The sequence below is a fragment of the Coffea arabica genome, chromosome 5e, assembly GCF_036785885.1.
Source record: "Coffea arabica cultivar ET-39 chromosome 5e, Coffea Arabica ET-39 HiFi, whole genome shotgun sequence".
Taxonomy (NCBI): Eukaryota; Viridiplantae; Streptophyta; class Magnoliopsida; order Gentianales; family Rubiaceae; genus Coffea; species Coffea arabica.
This window is the reverse complement of record NC_092318.1, coordinates 3,520,552-3,546,550: the sequence shown is the minus strand read 5'-3', so window position 1 is coordinate 3,546,550 and position 25,999 is coordinate 3,520,552. Positions and strand designations below refer to the sequence as shown.

At 35.9% G+C, this 25,999-nt stretch overlaps 3 protein-coding genes across 3 annotated transcripts; all 3 read left to right on the top strand.

The window, feature by feature from the left end:
• Window positions 1-8,294: 8,294 nt before the first annotated feature.
• Window positions 8,295-10,581, top strand: LOC140006831 (uncharacterized). The gene is made up of 2 exons (XM_072049488.1): window positions 8,295-9,778; window positions 9,873-10,581. Exons 1-2 carry the CDS (start codon window positions 8,295-8,297, stop codon window positions 10,579-10,581), a joined length of 2,193 nt encoding a protein of 730 aa, XP_071905589.1.
• A 137-nt stretch (window positions 10,582-10,718) lies between these two features.
• LOC140006829 (replication protein A 70 kDa DNA-binding subunit B-like) lies at window positions 10,719-12,544 on the top strand. The gene is made up of 7 exons (XM_072049487.1): window positions 10,719-10,862; window positions 11,013-11,458; window positions 11,562-11,686; window positions 11,760-11,838; window positions 11,926-12,055; window positions 12,149-12,300; window positions 12,400-12,544. The coding sequence occupies exons 1-7, from the start codon at window positions 10,719-10,721 to the stop codon at window positions 12,542-12,544; spliced, it is 1,221 nt and encodes a 406-aa protein (XP_071905588.1).
• A 6,807-nt stretch (window positions 12,545-19,351) lies between these two features.
• On the top strand, window positions 19,352-24,238 carry LOC113722612 (putative disease resistance protein RGA3). The gene is made up of 2 exons (XM_072049486.1): window positions 19,352-19,418; window positions 21,407-24,238. Exon 2 carries the CDS (start codon window positions 21,683-21,685, stop codon window positions 24,236-24,238), a length of 2,556 nt encoding a protein of 851 aa, XP_071905587.1. The 5' UTR covers window positions 19,352-19,418; window positions 21,407-21,682.
• The last annotated feature ends 1,761 nt before the right edge of the window (window positions 24,239-25,999 follow it).

The following is a 25,999-nucleotide window of genomic DNA, read 5'->3' as shown; positions in this document are numbered from 1 at the left end:
TCGAATAATGATCCTTTATTTATTCACTATTATATATGTTCAATACTTTAGGGGGCGCTTGGTTCAAGCTTAGGAATTGGAATTGTAATTGGAATCATACAAGAAAACTTAGTATGGGTTTTGGACAAAGATATGATTACAAATGAGGGTGCTTGGTAAATATTGGTAAGAAATGGGTATCAAATTTAATAATCAATTTTTTGCTTTTAATTTCTTTTTTCTTTTCATATCTTTCTTCTTCCTTGTTCAAATACTTATCCCAATTCCCACATACCCATCCACCATATATATATATTCATATATAAATATAAATATTTTGTTTAAAATATATTTATAAATATATTTATATTTATATTTATATAAATATATTTATTTATTATATTTATATAAATTTATAAATATATTTATTTCAATTTTTTTATAATATGTATATTAATATATATTAATATGTATATTTCAATTTGTATATTTCAATTATGTATATTAATATGTATATTATATATATTATATCAATTGAAATAAATATTATATATTTATATATAAATATTTTTGTTTAAAATATATTTATATATATTTATAAATATATTTATATTTATATAAATATATAAATATTTTTATTTTTATATATATTTATATAAATATATAAATATATTTATCTCAATTTTGTTTTATAATATGTATATTAATATATATTAATATGTATATTTCAATTTGTATATTTCAATTAATATTTATATTTTATTATATATAAATTATATTAATATTAATATGTATATTTCAATTATGTATATTAATATTAATATGTATATTATATATATTATATCAATTGAAATAAATATATATTTATATATAAATATATATTTTGTTTAAAATATATTTATATAAATATATATTTCAATTTTTTTTATAATATGTATATTAATATATATTTAATATATATTAATATACATATTATAAAAAAATTGAAATAAAAAATATTATATATTTAAATAAATAAATATTAATAAATAGAAACAGAGCTAGTATATATTTAAAAAAATACCAAAAATAAAAATTTTTTTTAAAAGATTTTGGAATCAAATGTGGGATTCAACAAAACCCTCCAATCTAGTTGGGGATTGAGAGTGGCTGATTTTTCATGATTCATTCCAAGATTTCAAAACCCATACCCATTAGCCAAGCAACAATTTTGGGACTCAATCCAATTCTTGATTCCTATACCCTCCAACCAAGCACTTGAGTAATGGATCACGGAATCCAGCACCAGTTGATTAAGAAGTTGCTCAGTAATTCTTCTTTACGATGTGGAACCGACGCGAATCTGTAATCTTCTTGGTCTCCAACACTGCACACTTTTGTCCTTTTATTTCAGTTGTTTTCTATTCTACATATTTCAAGGATTAATTTCACTTTACACCACTCAATTATGCCTGAATTCCTACTTAAACCACTGAACTTTAATTACTTTATTAAAGTATAATTTGTCTCACTTTGGTCTTTTAATGTACAAATTCTGTCCTATTTTAATTCCTAAATTATAAAATCTATTTCACTTTAATCCTAAAGAACGATATTTGTCTCACTTAAATATAATATCTGTCTCACTTTTGGCATTAATTTTACCAAAGTGGGACAAAATTTTTATTTTAAGGACTAAAATGTCTCATTTTAAAGTTTAGGAATCAAAGTAAAAATCTGAGCATGGGTAAAAGGTGAAAAGTGGAATTAACCCTATATGAATTAGAGGAATGTGTTTTATTTTTTATTACCATTGTTTGGATGTATTATTTGAAATATTATTTGGAATAATTACTTTAGTACTTTTTGTGATGTGATGTATGTGAGATAAAAAGGTGATTGGGAATATAAAAAAGTGGGTTAAAAAATGTGTTTATAATGCAAGCGAAATATTATTTGAGATAATTTGTTATCCAAACAAACTCTTTTTTTCAACCTAAGGTAGACTAAGTGCTTAGGAAAGTTGCCAAGCCGTGTGTTCTTAGCTGATGTGTCGCTTTGTGGTTGGTGAAAAAGTTGTAGTCCTCCTCCTCCACGTGGTGGATGCCTGCTTTGTGATGTTGGTTGTGTTTTGACTAAATAGATTGTGTGTGTTTTGACGGGCTGTGTTTTGACTGCTTGCATGGAACCGAAAAAAGGATAACCTGCTTGTATGGAACACAAGCAATGGGTTATAGTGGTCATAATTATAATAGCTGATAATGATGCTACTGTCCTTCCAATTTTACCTAATGTCAGCTTTTTGGTGAGATTAGAGTGTGTATTTGGTCAATGTGACAGCTCATTAAGTTACCTATTTACCCTTGTTTTAAATGTTTATTTACATTGTCTTTTTGTGAGTTGCCTTAGTTTAGTTGTAATTGGGTTATAGATGTCAAAATAACGCTTAGTTACTGTGCACTTTTTAAAACAGGCCTCTGTTCTTTGCCTCTGCTGGTTATCAACGTCCTCCTTCCGTGCGCTACCGTCTATACCGTCTGTCCTGCATTCTGCAGCTGCTATCATGCTTAGTGGTTGGCTTCCGCATTCGGTCACCATTTTCCCTCTCTCGTTCTGTTGTTTCATTTCATCATCAACTATAAGGTTGGTTTGCTCATTTTTTCCCTTTGCTCGTTCCTCTGTTCTTTTGAATCCTTCGTTTCTGTTCGGCAGTCTCGCGATAATTGTCTGGGTCAGTTTTTTGCTTATCGATTTATATGTTTTTTTGCTATTTCTGTTTATGAGCTGTGGCAGCATTACCTATTTTAATCACTGACTTTGTTGTTTTTTCCCCTTTTCCCTGCTAAAAAATGCTGCTGTATATATGCCTTTGGTTTCCTGGTAAGGTCATTGTTTTAAAAAAAATAATTCCCGCCTTTCTATTTTGCTCTCTCCAGTATCTCACCTTTCTGTTGTTGTCGTTTTTTCCATCTTTTGCAGCTTTATTTGATGTCCGTGTTTTCGGATTTTTGCTGCCATTTTCGACCTGCTGGGGAGCCCGCTGTGGACCTGACCTTGTGCTATATCTTATGCCAGCAATTTCCTTGCAGGTCAGATGCTTGTTTTGTGGTTTTGTTTTCCTCTTCATTCCTTGTGCCTGCATTAGTTCATCGCTGTTTTTTCCCTCTTTCCTGGTCATTCCGCACTTCATGTATTTTCTCCAACATGCATGGCTTCTTCGCATCTTTTTGCTTCGTTCATCGAATTAATTGGAGTTGTATCTGCTTCCTCAAAAAATTTAAAAAAAAAACCTTTTAGACCATAGGGAAAAAGACGGCTACAATGACAGAGCAGTACAAATTCTACCATGCAAAAGAAGCAGCTCCTCTGGCTATCACTCGACAGATTTCTACAGCCTATGGAATCCCAAATTGAATAAACAATGCACAGACAAATCAAACCATAGGCAAACAGAAGCCAACCTGACTATCACTCTCAAAATTCTTTTTTAAGCATTGTCACTAGGAAAGCGCATGTTGCATTCTTAGCCTTAATCAAACACCCTTTACATGCCAAGAAAAGTCAAAATCAGTCACGTAATACTCTGAACATACCCTTTACTTGCGCTATACACTGAAATCTAACTTCTGAGTTTACATGCCACAGCTAATTCAAAAGGCCATTTGCACATTGAGGAAAATTGAACTACTGATTAGTCATGCATGCACCAATCGCGTGAGGCTAGAGTTGCTCTTAATACTTACACTTCTGATGCTTTCTGAACAGAATAGAACTATTAGAGCTATTTAAGCAATCTTATAACTTACAAATCCACAGCCTAGATTTACTAATTCAAATCCAGCAGGCAAAGCACTGAGAAAATAAACCAACATCATGCATGCAACCAGCTTCACCACTAAACAATAAGTGATATTGTACAGTCCAAAGCTAAACTCAAATACTAAAACCATTAAAACTCCCTAATAAAATCACCGACAGAGATAGAGAGAGCAAAGAAAAATATAAAAGTCTTAGGACTTTAATGATCATTAAACACACGCAGTGCTTTAAGCACTATGCAGGATGAGTAGTGATTCAACTATCAGCATTCTGACCTTCCAACCACATGTAGCGTGAGATGCTTTCTGATGTAGCTTCTGAGTCCGTAGGGAGGGTTCTTTGAATGAGCTCATGCTTTCAACAATAAGCATCCCACACTATTTGAGCATATGAATTCACGTGTGTTGTGTTCTTTCTTTTGGATTCTACAATGTCCTTTTATGCTCATTCTTGGTTCTTACAAAGTCATCGTGTTTGGATTGTTCAATTCTTTGGATTTTTCATGGTTTGGTTAGTATTTTTCTCTGTTGCAACTTGGTACTGTGGCTGCTGTTCTAGCAGGCCTTCATCGCTTGCTTGTATAATTTCTTATACCCTGTTCTTTATAGCAGCTCACGCGTTTTGAGCTTTTCCCTTTACGTTCTACTATGCTCTTTTATACTTATTGTCAGTTCTTACAAGGGCATCATATCTGAATTGTTACTCCTTAGTTTTTTTTTTGAGATGGATAAAAATGCTATGCGCCGGAAGCGTTATGCAGAAATGTCACCCACTGCCAAGGCTGCACTTTCACGTCGGAGGCGTGAGGCCAGGCTTCTTAAGAAAAAGAATAAATCATCGCGCTCTTACCTTCGTACCGTGCCACTCGGGCATGTTGAAACTGGTGTTTGTTTCTCTAATTCAGCTCCTACGCGTAACGACTCGTTAGCAGCTTGTCATGGTCAGGTTGTCGATAGTCGTTCTGTTGCGCTTCAAGAATCGTTGAACTATACGTCTGCCGCTATGCCTGCCTCGCTCTGTCTATCTAGTCAAGCTTGTTCCTCTCCTATTGTCCCACATTTAGTGCAATATAGTTTGGATTCTGAAGGTATATATACCATGGCACTATTTTAGTTACCTGCCCCAAAACCATTTATAGTTATTTCATTGTTCTCCCCATGTCTGCATTTTGGCCTGCCTTCATTTTCTGTGTGCTCTTCTGATGCAAACTAGCCCATCTATTTGTACACTTTGCAGCTCGTCTCCTGAATCGTACACTTCACTGTCGGCAAGCTGACCCACAAAGTAGTTCTCCAAAACAGAAAGAGCCGGGCTCTCTCTCCCTTCATCTTTCAGCTACTGTTCTCTCATTCATGCGAATGCCTTATCTAAAGCATTGGATCATCCTCCACATAACATTGTTATAGCCTCGAGCCAGGAACAGCAAACTTCTGATGCTCTGAGTAAAAATGCACATAATACCTCCACATCTGTTAACAATTTAATGATTGAAATTCTAAGTCCCCTCGATGCAGCTCCTTCAAATCACTTCTCCAGAAACTGTGTTCCTCCTTCTACTGCATTAAATCTCCCATCTAAAAGTACCTGCCAGTGTACAGGTATTGCAGCACTTAGAAATAGTTTCCCTTGTGTTTCTTCTTCACTTCCACTATTGCCGTCTTCTGTCTGCTATTTCTATATGCATAACACCATCTATGTCTCTGTCTCGCTACAGCTTCATGCAGTGGCAGAATTCCGTGTAGAAAACGTCCCCCACGAAATTGTTCTGACAAAAAGAAAAAAACTGAACTTCTGGGATCCCATTGTTTACCTCATGACCCTATGCATGGGTCAAATCTTAAGTCCCTTGACTCTTCCAGTACTTCATGCTCAGGCCACTTAATTGAGCAGTTTCCATCTTCTTCTATTTCATTCAGTCCTCAGTCTTTTTGCTCTACTCAGCCTACAGGTATTACTCGTTCATTTTGTTGATCCTTTTTCTTCCCTTTCGTTTTCAACCTGTACCTTTTACAAAAAAAATAATATCTCTCTTCTAAAGCAATACTTTGTGTTATGCCCGGCTTATTAGAATTTGCGCTCCTGCGCTTATAGATGCCCTGTTTCTTTAAGAACAAACAGTTGTTCCTTCTAAAAAAAATTACAACGGTTTGCCAGGCAACACGAATGCTACCAGCAAATCATCTCGTCCTCATATTGGTGTTACAGCTGCTACAACGAATCTTTCAAACGTTATATTGACAACAAGGAGGCAATCAGGTTGCCCTTTCTTTGTTTGTCATATTTGTGACCTTTCCCCCTCGTATTCCCTTCATTCTGTGCTTCTTTCAGATTTCCTTGCGAACATCATTCCCATTATATAGCTTAAATTGCAGGGACACTTACTGAACGCCGTCGTTCAAAAAAATCTAGGATTGATGAAATTGCTAAAGAGTCTTTATTGCTCCCTGATGCTCTTGATTGTCAGTATTGTGGAGCTAAAAGATTCTATTTGGAACCCCCTAGCTTTTGCTGCTCCCAAGGAGAAATTTCTATTGTTGCTCCTCCAATGCCTTACGCTCTAAAGCGTCTATTCATAGGAGATGATGAAGAATGTGAGCATTTTAGGAAATTATCTCGCACATATAACAATAATGTGTCTTTCACTTCATTTGCTGCAAAGTATGATCCAGAATTGACAAGGAATACAAAGGGAGTATATACCTTTCGTGTCCAGGGGCAGGTTTATCATTTTTTGAATAGTTTATCACAGCCTGATGATAGACCCTGTGGAATCCACCTCTACTTTTTTGATACCGATGAAGACTTAATCAGGCGAGTCGCTGCTTCTGACAAGCTTCGCGAGAGCACTTTGAAGCTTTTGATGGACATACTTTCTAATAATCCTTATGCTAGATTCTTTAAGGACCTAAGTGATGTCCCAGATCTTGAAAAGCATAGTGTTGTCCTTAACTGCTTTCCTGGCCTTGACCAGCGCATTTATAATCTTCCTTCTGCTTCTCAAGTCGCTGCTATATGGACTGAAAATGATGATGAATCAGTCGATAGGCAACCGCATATTCTCGTATATAGCCGATCAAATACTGCTCACAAGGTCCAGCATTATTATGCTTGTTATGATCCTTTGCAGTATCCTCTCTTATTTCCACGTGGTGAATCTGGATGGCACCATGGAATTAAACGAGCTTATAAAAGAAAACGAACTGATCATTCCTTTGATGAAGAGGTTATCATTGATCCCTCTTCTGTGCATGAACCATCTGAACTTATGGATTTAGAAAAAAGAGGCAAGTACATGTCCTGCATTTTATAGTTTTTCAGCTTACCGGTTACGAAATAAACTTCTGTTTACGTGTAGATTTTTTTCATTTCCTATAGCTGCTGATCGTGGAAAGAAGGATGAGCATACTGTATCGGCTAGAGAGTATTACTGCTATAGGTTCCAGATCAGGAAGAATGACGAATCTATGCTATTGCATACTCTTAGATTGCTGCAGCAATTTTCAGTTGATTCCTATGTCAAAATTGAAACATCACGCCTGGATTTTCAGCGCAAGAGGCAAAATGATATTCGGACAGAAATCCTTCAAGGAGTGCTAGATAGTGTTTCCATTGGTCAAAGCGAAGGCTTAAAAGTTGGCCGAAAAGTGATATTACCAGCTTCTTTTATCGGTGGCCCAAGAGATATGAGGCGACGATATCTTGATGCAATGGCATTGGTACAAAAATATGGAAAGCCGGATATTTTCCTGACCATGACATGTAATCCAATGTGGAAAGAGATTCAAGATAATCTGCAATTTAAAGAAAAACCTCAGGATAGGCCAGATCTTTTGTCTAGAGTGTTTAGAGCAAAATTTGAAATGCTTAAGGCTGAACTTTTAGACAAGAAAATTTTTGGAGAAGTCGCTGCATGCGTTTATGTTATTGAATTCCAAAAACGGGGCTTTCCTCATGCTCACTTATTATTAATCTTGAAGCCGCAATTTAAATTGCTTAATCCTGAGTCATACGATAGAATAGTTTCTGCTGAGCTTCCTGATCCTAAGCAGTTCCCTCATTTGTATTCTCTTGTTCTTAAGCACATGGTTCATGGACCTTGCGGGCACATGGGTAAGAATAGCCCTTGTATGAAAGATGGTAGCTGTAAAAATCATTATCCAAAAAACTTCTGTGAACATACAACTCATGCCGAAGACAGCTATCCATACTATAGGCGGCGGAATGATGGCAGCAAAATAACTGTTCGCAGGTTTGAGCTTGACAATAGATGGATCATTCCTTATAACCCATATCTTTTGGCCTTGTTTGATTACCACATGAATGTGGAAATCTGTTCCACTTTGAAGCTGGTTAAGTATTTGTACAAGTACATCTTCAAAGGACACGATCTTATCAGCTTCAAAATTATATCTGACGATTCCCGTGCCGATGTCGATGAGATTAGAGAATTCTAGCAGGGAAGATGGATTTCGCCCCCCGAGGCTTTTTGGCGCATCTTTGAATTTAGGCTAAACGAGATGACTCCAGCTGTCTATACTCTACAGGTTCACCTACCTGGCCAGCAACTCATCACTTTCAACAAAAACTCGGACCTTTTACAGCTGATGAGGAAAATTGATTTCTCAAAAACCATGCTGACTGAGTTCTTCAAAATGAACAAAACAAATGAAAGGGCTGAAACCTTGAAGTGCTTTTATAGAGAATTTCCAGAGCATTTTGTTTGGTCTTTTAAATATAAAGCTTGGACTGAGAGAAAGCGTAAGAAAGCCATTGGAAGGCTAGTGGCAATCAGCCCTCATGAAGGTGAGAGATACTACCTTAGACTACTGCTCACTCATGTTCGAGCACCTACGTCATTTGATGACCTCTTAACTATTAGTGGCCAAAAAATGGATTGCTTTAGAGATGCTGCTTTGGCCCTTGGGCTTTTACAGTCCGATACATATCTACAATACACTCTTGAAGAAGCAGCTCTTTTTCAAATGCCATCCTCTTTGAGACTCTTATTTGCTACTATTCTTGTTCATTGTTCTCCGACAGATCCTCGATTTCTTTGGAACAAATTTCCGCTAGAACTCTCTGCAGATTACCACCGATCTCACCACCTCTGTTTTTATACGGCTAAAGAAATTAGAAATAAGGCCCTGCAGGAAATTAAAAAAATGGTCGAACAAATGGGTAAGAGTTTTGCTGACTACCATCTAACTACAGACATTCCACCAGCTGTTCACTATGATAAGCTAACAAAAGAGATTGAATGTGAAAGAAATATTGAAGTTCTAGCAGAGGATCTAATAATGTCTTCGAGGTTAAATATTGAACAACAGCATGCCTATGATTTAATTCTGCAGTCAGTTTTCTCTCCCATTGGCCAGAGTTTTTTTGTTGATGGCCCTGGGGGAACTGGTAAGACTTTCTTATATCGGTCCCTTCTAGCTACTTTGAGATCCCAAGGCCACATTGCTATTGCAGTTGCAACGTCGGGTGTCGCAGCGTCTATTCTTCCAGGAGGAAGAACGGCCCACTCTAGATTCAAGATGCCACTAGATTTTTCTAGAAATAAAACCTGCCAGATTAGTAAACAGGGCAGTATTGCAAGATTGCTTTTTCAATCAAGGTTAATCTTGTGGGACGAGGCTTCAATGGCAAAACGAGAAATTGTTGAAGCCTTTGATGGTTTGCTTAGGGATATAATGGACTGTGACCTTCCATTTGGAGGAAAAGTAGTTGTTTTCGGTGGCGACTTCCGTCAAACTTTGCCGGTTATCAAACAGGCAACAAAACAGACTCTTATCGAATCCAGTCTTCCTAACTCTCCTTTGTGGCCTAAGCTCCAGAAGCTGCATTTGACACAAAATATGCGAGCCATCTTAGATCCAGCGTTCTCAGAATTCTTATTAAGAATAGGTGAAGGAAGAGAGCCTGTTGATATAGATGGCGAAATAACCTTATCTTTTGAGATGGTCATTCCTTATACTGACAAAGAGAAATCTTTGAACAGGTTAAACAATTTGCCCTTTTGAATGCTAATTTTATCAAGCCTTTCTTCTATACTTCAATATTTATATATTCTCACTTAGATTTGTTACGAACAGGTTGCTGGAATTTGTTTTTCCAGATTTAACAGCCTATTTAAAAGATCCTTATAGTATGATCAATAGATGTGTCCTTGCACCAAAAAATACCTCAGTTGATGAAATAAATGACATGCTAATCAGAAGATTTCCTGGGAATCTTCATGTGTATGTCAGTTCTGATAGAACTGTTGATCCACGCCATCAAGGAGACTATGAAGATTTCTTGAATTCTCAAAATCCAAAAGGCCTTCCTCCTCACAAACTGGTGCTCAAAGAAAACTGTCCAATCATGCTTATGAGAAACCTCAACCCTACTGAAGGATTATGCAATGGTACACGACTCATTTGCAGAGAGCTAAGACAAAATACTATCTGTGCAGAGATAGCTTTTGGCCAACATCAAGGGAAAAGAATCTTTCTTCCTAAAATTCCTATACAAGTATCTGATAATGACAAGAATGGCCTGCCGTTTATAAGGACACAATTTCCTGTTCGTGTTTGTTTTGCCTTGACAATAAACAAATCCCAAGGTCAAACACTAGATTATGTTGGAATCTACCTCCGTGAGCCAGTTTTTTCTCACGGTCAACTATATGTTGCTTTATCTAGAGTTAAAACTTCTGCAGCAGTCAAAGTCCTTATCCTGCCTGGAACTTTTGATGGCATAAAAACTGATTGCAAGACTAGGAATGTTGTCTTTGAAGAAATACTTCACCTCACTGCATGATATTTCTACATGTTAGAGTTATTTCCATTTAAGGTTTGTTAGCCATAATTATTATTCTATTGTTATGATGCCTGCAATACCGTTCTTAATTTATACTAACATTTGATAGATTTTTCCTTGATTTTTTCCCATGTAGCATGGACAAGTTCTTATCCATAAAAGAAATTATACCTGATATGCAAGAGTGGTCATGCAAAGTTATTGTTCAGGAAAAACAACAGGTTACCCAATCACTGTCGACACCGACAAAGAAACAAAAATTTATTTTTGTTGATGAACAGGTAAACAAGTACAACCTCTGCATTTAATCTTTCTTTATTTTTTGTTCATGCAGAAGTAGATAAATACAACCGCTGCATTCAATCTTTCTGTTTATATTACGTTTATATTCACAACTGATTCATTCTGAAACTTTTTCTTTTATGAAATAGGAATCAAAGGTTGAAGGCATTATTTTCAACCATGATATTCCTAGGGTCGGACCACTCTTGCAGGTCTACAAAAAGTACAGAATTTCGAATGCTCTGGTTAGACCAATCCACCCAAAATATCAGACGGCTGAACTGAAAGTACAATGGATCATCACAAGTAAAACTGTTATTGAACAGGATCCTGATGATGAAGATATGATGCCTGTGAAATTTAACTGCACTCAATTCCCAGACTTGGCACAGTTCATGGATCATAGGGATAAATCTGTCGGTATGTATGTTGTGTATTACACATATATCATGAATTTCAACTCAGAAAATCTTTTACAAGATCATTTCGCTTTGCCAGATGTCCTTGGAATAGTTATTGAGGCACAGGACACAAGAATCATTAATAAAGATTTCAAAGAATCTGTTGTCCAAAAATTCGTCCTTGTCAATAAACAGTAATGTTTCTTTCTGCTGCTCTCCAAACTCTTACTTAGTTCTCTCCTCATTTTCTGTATATCCTTTGTATGTCTTGACAACTGCTTATTGTCGTCTTGTTAGATCACAAGCTGTCATACTTTCGATGTGGGATGATTTCATCAGGAATGAAGGACAACAAATAATAGCTGAATTACACAACTACCCTGTCATCATATGTCGCAGATTGAAAGTTAGCAACTATAACGGTAATTTTACCTCTATACATCTTTATTTTAATTTTCATTTGCATACAAAATTTATTCATTCTTAATCTTATAGGAGTTACACTGTCAACATGGTTTGATTCTGCAATCCTCGTTGACCCTCCTGTGCAACAAGCAAGAGAATTAAAGAACTGGTACTGATTGATTATTTATACCACATAAGCAATCAATCATCTATGATCACTTCCTTCCAATACTTTTTTCCATTTCCTCTATCATAGGGCGATGAGAAATACCAAGCTACTTGCAGCAATCGTTGATCAAAAAAGCTATATTAAGTATAACCCTGACATATCTGTGAAATCAGATCAGAAAATGACTTTAATTTCAAATGTCAGGCCATCACAAAAGGTTCCATGCTTTTTCGCCTATTCTGTCATTTAACTATCGATTTGCATATTAATATATGGGTTAATGCTGTGCCTTTCATTGTTGTGTTTTTAGAATGTATGGGTTAAAGCAAGGTTCTCTTTTCAGCACATATTCCAGAAATACTGGTATATGAGCTGTAAAAAATGCTGTCGGGGCACTGCTGCTGCAAATGGAGTTATTTTTATGTGCAACACATGCAAAGAAAAGCATCCTGCTCAGCCTAGGTAGTTACTTTGAAAGTCATTAACGTATCAGTTATGCTAGTCCATTATTTAACTCTTCTTTAATAGACATGCCTCCCTGAAATTTACATACATCTATAGGTGTCGCTTTGATATGGATTTATGTGATGATTCTGGTACGATCACAGCTTCTGTCTTTGGAGAACAAGCCGAAAAGCTGCTAACCTTCACTGCTTTTGAAATAATGGACCATTTTAGGCAGGCATGTTGTCCTTTAAAATACTGACTGCCACATTATTATTATTTCCATTTAACACTTAATGCAACAGACGTCTCCATTCTGCATATAATCCTTATCTGTTTACTTATTCTTCTCCTATACGTTTTCCTTCCATAGAACATTGAACTCCCTCTGGAGGTTGTCCATAAGGAGCTGGAGTCAAAGTGGTTTCTGGTACATATAAAATCAGTGCAGACTCAGATGGCTGATGCAAAGCAACGCTATACAATTATCTACTTTTCTGAAGTTCTCAATGCTGAATCCAAAAATGCTGAATCCAAAAATGCTACTTTGTTAATTGACCTACAGCCTGACACTGCTGACACCATTACTTCAGGTATCAGGAGTTGAAACGTTACCTTATACATCACCTTTTTTGTTAACATAGGCTTTATTTCCTTCCCAATCCAAAAAATTATAGCTCATAAACATTAGTTCAAAAACTCCTTTGTTCTTCTGCCTCTACTAGACAATTGAATAGATACTTATCTATGATTGTTAGATATAGCCTATATAAACAGCTATTACTATTTTGCCTTTATTAACAAAATTCATTTTGCTACAGTCACTGCACCTGTTAAAGAAACCAAGCCAGCTTCGAAGACTAGAAAATGTCTAACTGAAAAATTTGATGCCTTAGCTGATGCAGGCAATAACACTCCCCAGGCTGTCACTGAAGGCTCCAAGAAGAAGGCGAAGCTCATTTAAACTGCTGTCATTTTATTTTTGTGTAAAAAACCCCCAAATACCAAGCAATATTGTATGTTGCTATCAATCAGTTTTTGTTCATCACATTATTCTGCTCGAGAAACCATGCTACCTATGCTTTACCCCCTTCTCTTGAGCTTTATTTTATTTAGTACTTTATTTCCCTAGGGGAACTATGCTGCCAGTACTTGATTGCTTTTGTTGAAACTTGCAACTCAAATTAAAAGACCTTTGTGTCTTGTTCTGTTGCTCTTTTGACTAGACATTTTACTTCCATTTACCTTTTCCCAGCTATTCAATCCTTATATTTCTATGAGATGCTCGTTACCCTCTAGTTACACCAGAATGCTTTGGTCATAATTTTACTCTAAAGCTATCCACTTCGGCATTAATTATTCAATGTACATAACAGATATAGTATTAATTACAATATATCTGTTTTGCTGTGATAAACAGGCATCACTCAGTAGTATAAATATACCAATCTATTCCGTTTTCCATTCCTTGTTTGTATCTACATGCCTTTGCTTTCTTAACTGAACACATCAAGCAGCAGATTTGCTCCTCACTACACCAACAGGTTTTTGCTGCTGATCCCTTTCAGTATGCGTTCATAACTCAAACTTATGCACCTACACTTACCAACTGCACTCATATTTATTACTTTTACTTCCCTAACTCTATGCAGCGCTCTATTATTAACAATACCTCGTCCATTCACCTTAACAGCTTCATGGCTGAAACATCTATTGTTTCTATGGATTACTCTCACATCGCAAGCAATGCTCCACAAACATATTGCTTTCTTATTAGGTGCAAAAACAGAGGACAGGTAATAATATTTTTCTCCAATGTAATAGCTTTTTTATGGGTTACTCTTGCAGTTGTGTTTAGAAATGACCTCTCTTTTTATGCACCATGCAGCCTCTGCCTCATGAATTTCAAATATTGCTCAGCCAACACGATGACACTAAAATCACCTTCAGGCATGGATTGCAGCGATGGACAGTCTCAGTCAGAAATAACTGCTTTGAAGAAGGATGGGTAGAATATTGTCATGAAAACATGATCACAGAACATCATATGCTATTACTTCGGCATGCTGGAGATTTAATTTTTGATGCGATTCATTTCTGTGAACTAAAAAAGCAAGTCTACCTCCGATCGACAGTTTCCCTACCCAATCTTTTGCATCAGCAAAGCAGTATAGGTTCACACGTTATTTTTGCCATTCTAATTTAAAAGTATTATTATACCAGTTACTGCATCTTACAACATCATTCTTTCATCTTGACAGATCCTGCATTTTTATCACTTCGCCAACAAATTGTTTCCTCATCGCTAAGTCTGGATTTCTCTCAAGATTTGTCAAATTCAATATGCTTTTATCAAACATTTGATTCAGCATATCCCAGTTCCTTGGTAATCATCTGTTCTACCTACCATTTCTAGAAAGGTTTCATCCGCTACAATAATTTACCCTCCTTCACAAACTAACCTACATTCTCTTATTTGTAGAAACTCCCTCGGTTCGTTGATCACTTTTTAAATGGTGAGAGAACTCCAAATATAGTTCTAAAAACTGGCCGCAACATCACTGAAGTTGGAATCAAGCGCAACCACCTCAAACGAAATTGGAGAAAGTTTGTTCTGGACCATCATCTCCAACATAATGACACACTTGTCTTCATTCCAGAGTCACAGACAAGCTTTGCTGTTTTAATCTTTAATAGTGATGGAATTGAGAAAATTTTCCCTTGGTACAATACCTTCCTGCTGTATTTTTATGGTGGCCGAATATCCACTTACATATGTACTACTCCATTAAATGTATAATCAGCTTATTCGTAGCATGCTTCTCGACAACGAAACTGCTGTTGCTTATTTTGACTAGCATACATATCCAACAATTTATTCTGCCAAGGAATATATTCCCTTACTGCAAAAGCTTATTAGATTCCTGACAATGCAAAGCCTTATCTCAACCAAACATCACGGATGACCCAACACTGATCAGCCAAGCTTTTCTTTTCTGCCTGAAATATTCCTTCACTGTACATTACATTTGCATTACTTATTTCTATGTTTCAGTACAACTTCATCAATTTAAACGAGCTCCCTTCTTTTAATTAATTTAAATTATGGTTTTTACTAATACACTATGACAAATATTACAAATTCTCCACTTGATAGATACAATTATGGCCCATATTAGTGTTCCTTTTCATCCACAACCATCTCACGTTGCACCAAATTATTTTAGATCAAAAGTTCAAAGCTAGTGGCACACAATATCCCAACTCCCTGCATTATTACTCGCATTTTTATTACCTACCACGCTACAAATCATTTACCCTTTCTCTGCTTGAAAGTAAACTTAGTCTCTTCTCCAAATAGCCACAACGCTCAATCATCTCTTCAAATTACATCCTGTTACAAAATACCCCAAAAATGAAACCTGGTAGCATTCCTTTGTCTGCTGTTCACCCATCCTTGAAAGACTGGGGAGTTATTGTCCAGGCAATTGAAGCAACTCATATGAAGTATTGCTCAATCCTTCACCAACATTATCAAACATTTCTGCTTGCTGACGCAGAGGTGATATATATCTAAGTCTTCCTTTTTCCTTCCAATCATAAAATTAAATTCTACTGTAGTTTAATACTTCCTAATCACAGGGTACTACAGTTGAAATGCATGTTCCTCAAAACATTCTCGATCAAAAACCACAATTCCTTGTACCGTTTAAAAGATACTACATCTCTAAAGCTTTTATTTCTCTGCCAAACACTGCTACTGCCATCAGCGAATATCCATTTCATTTCCTTGCTACTGAAGATACTTTAGTTGAAGAAATTCAAGAGCCTGGTCAGCCTTCTCTTCCTCTTCATTTCCAGCTACTTTCTTTCTCTGCTTTAGCCGCAATTGCTGACACTGATGAGTTTATAAGTAAGTTAACGCTCATACCATGCAATATCTTTTCCAGCTAGCAAGAAACCCCTAGCATACTGATTTTTTTAAAAAAACTTCCTTAGATGTCATGGCAATTGTGCTACATGCTTTACCTGTCAAAAGTATCACTTCTCAGGGGAAAACGTCGATTGCTCGAGACTATGTCATTGCCGATCAAGAGTAATAATCTTACCTACTAATTCATTTAGTTCTTCCGTACACCATATATCCAAATAAACACTTCGGACAAATATTTATTCTTCCTGTTTTGCTAGCATGAGACCATTCATCCTAACTTTGAAGAATGACTTCGAAGAAATCAACGGTCCTGCAATTGCAGCTGCTCAGAACCATTTTCCTATCATCATTGCCATAAGAATCAAAGTCACAACACAGAACTGTAACCAAATAGCTACTATTTATTATTTAAAAAACAGCTACGCATTTATTAGCTGAAAGTCTTCTTTACTCTTCTTATACTTGATGTTTTCTTCCTTTTCCCCCCTTAAAACCCAGATCTTAGTCTTTCAACTCAAGATTCGACCACTATTTTGATAGCTCCAATCGTGCAACAAGCAACCGATCTGCATCACTGGTCAGACAACTCACTGCACGCTCTCCATTCCATCATTCCAGTTATTCTCTTCCAGCTTAACTTTTCCTTTCTTATTTTAGGTATCGTCACAACACGCCTCAGCTAGCACAGATGGTCCATGAGCACAGTTATGCTAATCCGCACATCCTTTTTCCTCCCCCTCATTACAGTCAAATCCATGACATAGCCGCTCTGCTTCACTTCGTAAAATTCTTATACTACTGACCAATTTCACATCTAAACTTCTTTATTATATTTCCTGTTACCATTTCCCACTTTCTTCTTCTATTACTTTTATTTTATAGAAGCCAAAGACCGCATGGATTAAAGGTGTCGTCGAACTTGATTGTAAACCTCAAGATTTAACCTATATAGCTTGTCCCAATTGTTATCATCCAGACAGTTGTATAGATGAGCGAAAAATTATCTGCAAATACTGTCAAGCTAATGTTGATCTCCAACCCAGGTGCATATTCTTATAAATAAGGTACATTATTTTTATTAATCAATCTAAACTTCCACTGTCAAATCATCCACTTATTAATTCCAGGGCTTGTATTTCAATTTGGATCACGGATTCAACTGGCACTCTATGTCTTACTGCTATGGCCTCTGAAGCCGAAAAGCTAGCTCAATTCTCAACTGCTGAGCTATACTATTTGCAAACAGAAGTAATTATCAATTTTCTTTTATATGCTACTTGTTTAACTCTCTTTTTCCCAACAACTTAGGTTCCTTTCTTACTTTTTTCGCACCAGAACATAAATATGGCTCAACATCTTCAAGCAATTCTCCACGAAAAAATCCTTACATGCTACGTCAAGCCATCGACTTCAAAGTTCAGAATGCTACGGCGCTCAGCTTATGAAATAATCACTTCCTACACTTTAGATCAAGTTCACAACATTGACAACCTCAACATCAATAATCTCAACATTAATGACTGAAGACTTGCTTCTTTTGTTTGTTAAATCATGCCTTTTCCAATCAACAAACTACGCTCATTACTTGTGATGTTTTTTAACTTATATGTTAACTATACTGTTTCTTACCATTTCACATTTTGTCTATTTCTACATTCCAATTCCTTATTACTTTACTTAGCAGCACTGGGCATGCCAATATCTGAAGCCCACACCGCGCTTACGCGCGGTGTACACCTCCTAGTTATTAGAATAAAAGCAAAGCAGTTTGACGCGGTTATTGGTAGTCATATGAAAAGATCCAAACTGTTTTCTGATGTTCTTGTTCGGCATCCAGCAGTGATTTTCATTCAATTCTGACCACCCACTCTATATTTTTGTATTCGTTTCGAGCTAAAGAACTCGTAACGAGGCAAACAAAATTCCCAACCTTTTTCCTTTCTTTTGCTGGAAAAAATGCAACAAATTTTTTTTTTTGAAAAAAGGACTGAAATGCACTGTCAAGTTAGAAGTGCAGAAAGTGCACTTCATTTATAAGTTTTGTGGAGCCAAGAATTTTAGAAGAAGATAAGGCCCATACACAAAGTTACAAAAGAACACAACGGAGAGATATAGAAACAGAATTGTATCAAGAAAGGGGGTGAGCTGAACGTGAAAGCTTAAAATTATCACCCATCGCCTAAATAGTGTATATTTTTGCAGAAAAAAATGAAAATTTGATTTAAATAATTGTTTTCAAGGCTTTTCTGAAAACTATTATATTTTAGCACCTTTATTAATAAATAAATTCGTGAGATAAATAGGTAGTAGATTAACGTGTTCAAAATTTTATTGTGAAGCATGTTTATGAATACCATGACCTAGACAAATTTCTTATACTTTAAACGCATGTCACGACGAGGAATAGAATCATTCTATTCCTCGGTGATTTAGTACACATTTTTTATAGTCTTTTCATCCTTTGTCCACACGTTGTAAAGTTTTACTACATTAATATAACTTACTAGTCATCTACAGCTGGGATCAAAGAGTCAGCCGTGGATAGGAGAAAACAAATCCTACACTTGATCATTTATGAAAAAATAAAAATAAAAAGGTGAAGCAATTATTAAATATTTAATAAGACTTTCTTACTAGTGCCTGAAAGGCACTGATTCAGGCACCGGTTAATCAATTCCCACGTCTTTGATTTTGAAAAAGGTAAAATTAATCCAAATTCTTCTAAATGCAAGAAGATTGGAAAATAATTTGTGATTATAAGGATTAAAATCTTAAAGAACCCACTCAGTACCATTAAACAAACCTTAAAAATATCCTAAACTGACCTGAGTATTTGTCTCCAGTCTAAGATAACTCTCTTTGGAGATATGATAGGTAACGCGTTTTTACAACGGTCAAGTTGAGACCGTCCTTCTGAGTAAATGGATGCCTTTGAATCTGAAAGTTCAGAGCAGATAGTACTTAATAATTCAATAGACGAATTAGAGGTTTTTCAATTTCGCTTAAAATCTTGAGTAGTAGGTAGAGCAGTCTATTCCCAGGTATGGAATCCAATTACCAAATACCCCTTCCATTGCATATACTCGATGTAAGAAACATTTGGGGATCTACCGTCTCAATACCTTAGCCATAATAATTAAATAAAAGTTGGCTGGGAAGACCAAGTCGTCAAGACCAGCATGTTGGTGTAGCATGAAAACAAGTATATAACAATGTTGTAGGAGTGGTCCTAAGCAATGTTTTCAGAACCGGACCGGACCGGCCGGTTCAACCGGTTGGACCGCGAACCGGACAGGCCAACGGTCCGGTCTAGAGCTAAACCCGGAGAGTAGTCAAGAACCGCTGGAAACCGGATGACTCGGACGAACCGGAAAAACCCGCTTAGACTGTGAACCGGCGGTTTTTGAAACTTTTCAAAATGAATTTCCAAATTGTAGCCACCAAGAGTCGAACACCAGACCTTGTGTTTGTCGTAAGAAGCCCTTACCACTAAACCATAGGCAGCGGACATGATTATTTTGTGCAGATATCTACTTAAGTTATTAAATGAAAAACTAAAAACACCCAAAGCCTAAGATACATCAAACTTATTTCTTTGTATATAAAACATATATATATATATATATGCAAAGATAGTAATAATTGTTAGTATATGTATATATATAATAAATTAGGTGTATTAAATGTGTTAGGACAACCGTTAAAAAAATCCTTTAATAAAATAGCTTTTTCAAATTATTTTTTAAATTTTTGTAGAAAAATGTACGACAACGATTTAATATGTGTAGAATAAAAATAATCAAGAAATAAATTTGTGAAAAAATTAAAAATTAAAAAAAATGACAATCCAAACAAGATCTAATTTGGTAACTAAATTGAATTGTTTAGATAAGTTATTGTTTTCAAAAATTTTAATTACATCAGAAACACTTGTGCTTTACATCATAAATATATTGTTGGTATATCTATGTTTGTTAATGTACTCCCCTTGATTATTAATGTAATCCCCTTGATTTTTTAATTTGTGAAAATAAATAAAAATACTTAGACTTTTAATTTCAGTTACAATCTCACAATAAAATAATGGTTGAAATGCAATAATAGATAGAAAGATTGAGTAGGGATATTCTTGCTCAATTGACATTGTAGACAAGTATTTAGGAAAAAAATTGATAAGTAATTATTATTTTAAAAAATATTTATAATTACATTGTACACATTCGTACTTTACATCATGACTCCTTGATTTTTTTTTAATTTGTGTGAATAAACAAAATACTTAAAAATTTTAATTTCAATTACAATCTCAAAACAATATCGTAGGTAGTAACATTGAATAAGGATATTGTTACCTAACTGACTGGTAAATAAATATTAAATAAGGGAATATTGATAAATAATTGGGCGTTAATAACAATTTTCTAGTGGACAAAAAATGTGAATATGGAGAATTTTTTTCTTCCCAATGAATATGGACTGAGTGAGAAAGTCAATTGGCCGAATTGAAAACACAAATTTGAAAAAAATTAAAAAAGAATTATTTTTTTAACCCAAATTATTTAGTGCTACAACCACTCACTTTTATCTCATTTTTTGTTTCTTATCAAGTTTGCATTTCTATTTTCGATTCTCTTGACTTCCTTCGAACTCCAAACTTTCTTTTTTAAATTGCAATCTCTAAATCCCAAAGGCATAAATTAAAATTTAAGTTTACAATGTCAAATCCTCATAGACGTGAATTTTGTATAATTTCAAAATATTGTGATATTTTTGGGATAGATTTAAGATTATTTTGGTAGATATAATTGAAATTGAAATGAAATTTATTTGTTTTAACTTATAATTTAAAAATTTTATTTTTGAAAATCCAAGTTATTCAAAAATAGTAAACTTTTCATCATATAAAGTTTTAAATTAGTCTATTGCATGTCTTATTTTGTGCATATATATATTTATATAAATTATATTTTAAAAAATTCATTGAATCGAGGTTGAACCGGTCCGACCGGTTGAACCTCGACCTTTTCACTTCACCGGTTCAATTGACGGTCCGGGTTTTAAAACATTGGTCCTAAGTAACCAATCTGGTTGTCCGCCTTTGTATCAACCTTCTATTTGCAACCAAATATCCTTTCCAAATCATATTAGTAGTATTCTATCGTTGCAATGGCTGAATTGTTTGTTCCAAAGATAATAGGTGAATTGGGTGATGTTGCCATGAAGCAGTTTGGGGCGAAGGTCAACTTGGTGATGGGGGTCGAAGAAGAGGTGGCAAATATCTCCTCTAAGTTGGCTACCATTGAAAAAGTGCTGCATGATGCAGAGAGACGAAGGCTGAAGGACAGAAGTGTTGGAATTTGGCTACAAAAGCTTGAGGACATAACATATGAGATGGATGATGTGTTGGACGAATAGAACTTCAAGATTCACAGAGCAAAGAATGAGGGAACTAATCAGAATGCCAGAATGCAGCCTATACTGCGGAACAAGGTTTGTTCCTTTATCCCATCCCTTTGCTCTTGTCTCAAACAAGTTCCTGTGCGTAGCGATATAGCTCAGAAAATAAAGAAAATAAATGAACAGCTAAAATTAGCTTTGAAAGAGACAGATCAATTCAAGTTTATTACAAGTGGGGGGATTTCTGATTCTCATGATTTTCAGCGAATTATGACTACCTCAATCATAGACGAATTAGAGGTCTATGGTCGAGCAGCTGATATGGAGAAGGTTCTTGACCAAATTTTGTCCAAGAGTAGTAGTCAAGGAAGAGATGGGGTTCAAATTATCTCTGTTGTAGGGGCCGGGGGTAGTGGAAAGACCACACTTGCCCAGCTGCTCTTCAATAATGATAAAGTGAAGAACCACTTTGAACTTAGAAATTGGACCTGCATATCAGATCCTTTCGACCAGAAAAGGGTCGCGAAAGCTATCCTTGAGAATGCTGGAAAAAGTTCTTATGAAGCAGAGTTGGATCCGTTGATCCGACGTATAAAAGAAACTTTTTCCGGCAAGAGATTCCTGCTTGTCCTAGATGATGTTTGGATAGAGGACGACTCAAAGTGGAAACCTTTCAAAGACTCTCTTAAGGATGGGGCTCCCGGAAGTGTAATCTTGGTAACGACAAGGAGTCATAGAGTGGCCACAGTGGTGGGATCGACTGATACTCACGACCTAGGCATGATCTCTCACTCTGATTGTTGGTTAATAATGCAAAAGATAACGCTTGCTAGAAAATCAGGAGACTTATGCAAGAAGGTGGAAAGAATTGGGCAGAAAATTGCAGAAAAGTGCAAGGGGTTGCCACTTGCAGCAAAGACTATGGGAAGCTTGTTACGGTTCAAAGATACCGTACAGCAGTGGCAGAATGTTTTGGAAAGTGAGATATGGCAATTGGAGGAAGCAGCTGTGGACCTTTTCCCTCATTTGTATTTAAGCTATAACGAGTTGTCCCCGGAGCTGAAACGTTGCTTCTCATATTGTGCTGTCTTTCCCAAAGATGTTGGGATAAATGTAGAAGAACTTATTAGGCTGTGGATAGCACAAGGTTATGTTCGCCCAAGACGAAGAGGTGAGCGCTTGGAGCTGGTGGGCCGTGAGTACTTCAACAATTTGGCAATGCGTTCCTTTTTTCAAGGATTACAAAAATATGGTCATGAATATGGCGAGTGCATGATGCATGACATAGTGCATGATTTTGCACAATTTCTCACAAAAAATGAATGTCATGCACTTGATGGAATTGGAAGAAATTCATCTAGTGAAAGACCACGTCATCTAACAATTTTGGGAGGCACTGAGGAGGAGATGTTTAGTTCTCCAGTCGTTGATTTTGGAAGGCTCAGGAGCTTTTTTGCTTTTTCTGCAATTGGAATAGTAGTTCCCCAAAATATATTCTGCAGTTTGAAGCGCGTGAGGACTCTGACTTTAAGTCATTGTGAGCTAGCTGAAATCCCAGCAGCGACCGGATGTCTGATTCATCTTCGGCACTTGGACTTAAGTAGTAATCCTTTCGTGACACTGCCAGAAGCTATATGTGATCTATATTATCTGGAAACTTTGGATATCGGTTTTTGTGGAAAGCTTTCGTGCCTTCCTGAAAGGATTGAAGGCCTTGTACACTTGAGGCACCTTGAGAATGTCGCGACCCATGAATTACGTCAAATTCCACAAGGACTCAGGAAGCTGACGTCACTCTGTAGTTTGACTCGGTTCATTGTCAGGTGCAACTCTGATGATTTGGCAATTCTGAAGGACCTGAACCAGCTTGAAATATTGGGCATTAAAATTGAAGGAGAAGTAGATTTTGGGAGTGCGGAACTTGGCAAGAAAGTCAACACGCGTGACATGTATTTGCTCTTTAGCAATGGGACCCACTTTATAGAAACTCCAAGCTGCATTGAAACCATGGAACCACCTCCAAACTTGGAAAAACTTGAGCTAGATGGCAATCCAGGAGCCCAGTTACCAAGTTGGCTTGTGACGAAGTCTCACGCCGATAACTTGACAAGGCTAGTTATTGCTAGGGCCCGCAACATCTCATCCTTGCCTGCCTTGTGGAAGCTATCATCCCTAGAAGTGCTTGTGCTCGTGGAAGCGGAAAAGCTAGAATGTTTGGGTAAGGAATTCTTCGGAGTTACAAAAGCACTACATGAGAATAGTCGCGATGCTCTTGATACATTGTCAGACTCCAAGTCATCATTCTCAGCTGAAGTAGTGGCATTTCCAAATTTGAGAACATTACATATTCGCCGCTTCCAAAATTGGACAAATTGGGAAGACTTAAGTGAAGATGATGAAGAAGTTGCTATCTCTATCATGCCATGTCTGGAGAAGCTAGAAATTAGTCAATGTACAAAGCTCGAGACTCTGCCACATCGCATCCTCGGCAAGATATCATCTCTCAAAAATTTGGATATTCGATGTTGCGACAAGTTGAGGGATCGTTACTCTGACAAAACAGGAGATGACTGGATAAAGATATCACACATTCCTCGAGTTGACATATCTGACAAATATTATTAATCTGCTCAGGTATTGTTATTCACACATATTTTTTATGTATCATCATCTTTGAAGTCAAATAATTACTATGTATAGAATTATAACAAACAAAGGCCTGCTTTGTAGAATATGATGTGCTTAATAATGAATCAAGGGTTGACAGAGCCATATGTATAATGAAAATATGAAATATTCATTAACAATTTAGAGTGGTTTTTTTTTTATTGAGAAGATGCAAGTCATTAACTAGTAAATACAACACTAAATTTCTAACAATATCTAACTGTAAACTCTTCAATTTGGAATTCCATTTACGTCTTGTCTTTTTATCCTTTTTTTTTTTTTGCTTTTGTCCTTTGTTTTCCAGATGATACTCATTGATGGCTCAAAATGAAGCTACAGCAGAAGACATTGAGGGATCAACCTCTACGTCAACTTTTCACTTGGATTCATGTAAAATTTCAAATAATTGTAAATATGGTTGAAGAGGCACATCCACTTGCTTTGTTCAAAATCATTTGTTGAAAGCGTATGTACCCTTACAAATTTCCAGATTGATTTTCAAGTGATTACACAACCAGTCTTTATTTCTTCAAATTATTATTGTCCTATTGTATGTAAGTTTGTGTAGATCGATTTAATAAAAAAGAAAGTTTGTACTTCGTGCTTATCTATATATTGTATTATTGACAATCTATTATGAGTGCACCTATTTTATGGTATTATTTTAAAAATAACATAAATTCAAAATTGAAATTCAATAATACACATGAAGCATACATCCAAAACTGTTAGTAAAAAAAAAAAATAACTACACTATGAATGTATAAAAAGTTAATCCTTATTCTAATGGTTAAAAGTTAACAAGTTGACAAATTATTCCCAAAGAAATTCCAAAACTTTCGTAATTGAAGTCACTATCTCTCAAGTAGACATTACCTGATCAAAAATTCCATCTCTGGAGAAACAAAATTGGTACTTCCCGTTCAGTTTCCAAAAAATCGAAATATGAATAATTCCCAAAGAAACAAAAGAACCTTGCCCAATGCTACTAGATTGCTACTTAAGTTACCACGCTTGACAAGAAACTGGCACTAGTTTCACCAAGAAGTTTGTTTACAAATTAACAAAAATCCCCACAAACATCAAATTAGAAACCAAAGTAGTGCATGAGAGTATAGAAGAAATTGTTTATAAGGTTTACAAAAATCCCAACAAACACTCCATGTAACCCAATGTACCCCACGACTGAATGCATGCAGGGAATTACAGCACAAAATCTTTGGAGTAAGGAATCCTACTCTGCCTGCTGAGAAGGGTTCAGAAGAGAAGAATTACAACAGTACAAAGCTCTAATGTTGGTCCACAGCACCTGCTTCCTAAAATTTCAGATGGTGTTCAAACAAAGAAGCCATTTGAATCTGCAATACAACTCAAACAAGGAAACAAAGACATTATTAGAGAGGAAAATGCAGATCAGGAACATTAAATTCTAAAATATGGTACAACTCATTATTTTGTCAGACCCAGGATACAAAATGAACATCATGCCACTAAATATGCTATGACAGCAAAAACAGACTCTTCCCGCAAGAGTTTCTTGCTCATAAGATGATGACATGAAGAAGGACAATATTACGAGTAACGATTAATCAGAATTTGATTTAGAAACCTACCATAAACTAGATACAACTCGGAACTAATAAAAGTTAGATATTTTAAAGTCCTGCGGAGAAACTCTAGTTGAGAAACCACCAGCATCACAGAGAGACCCACCAATGG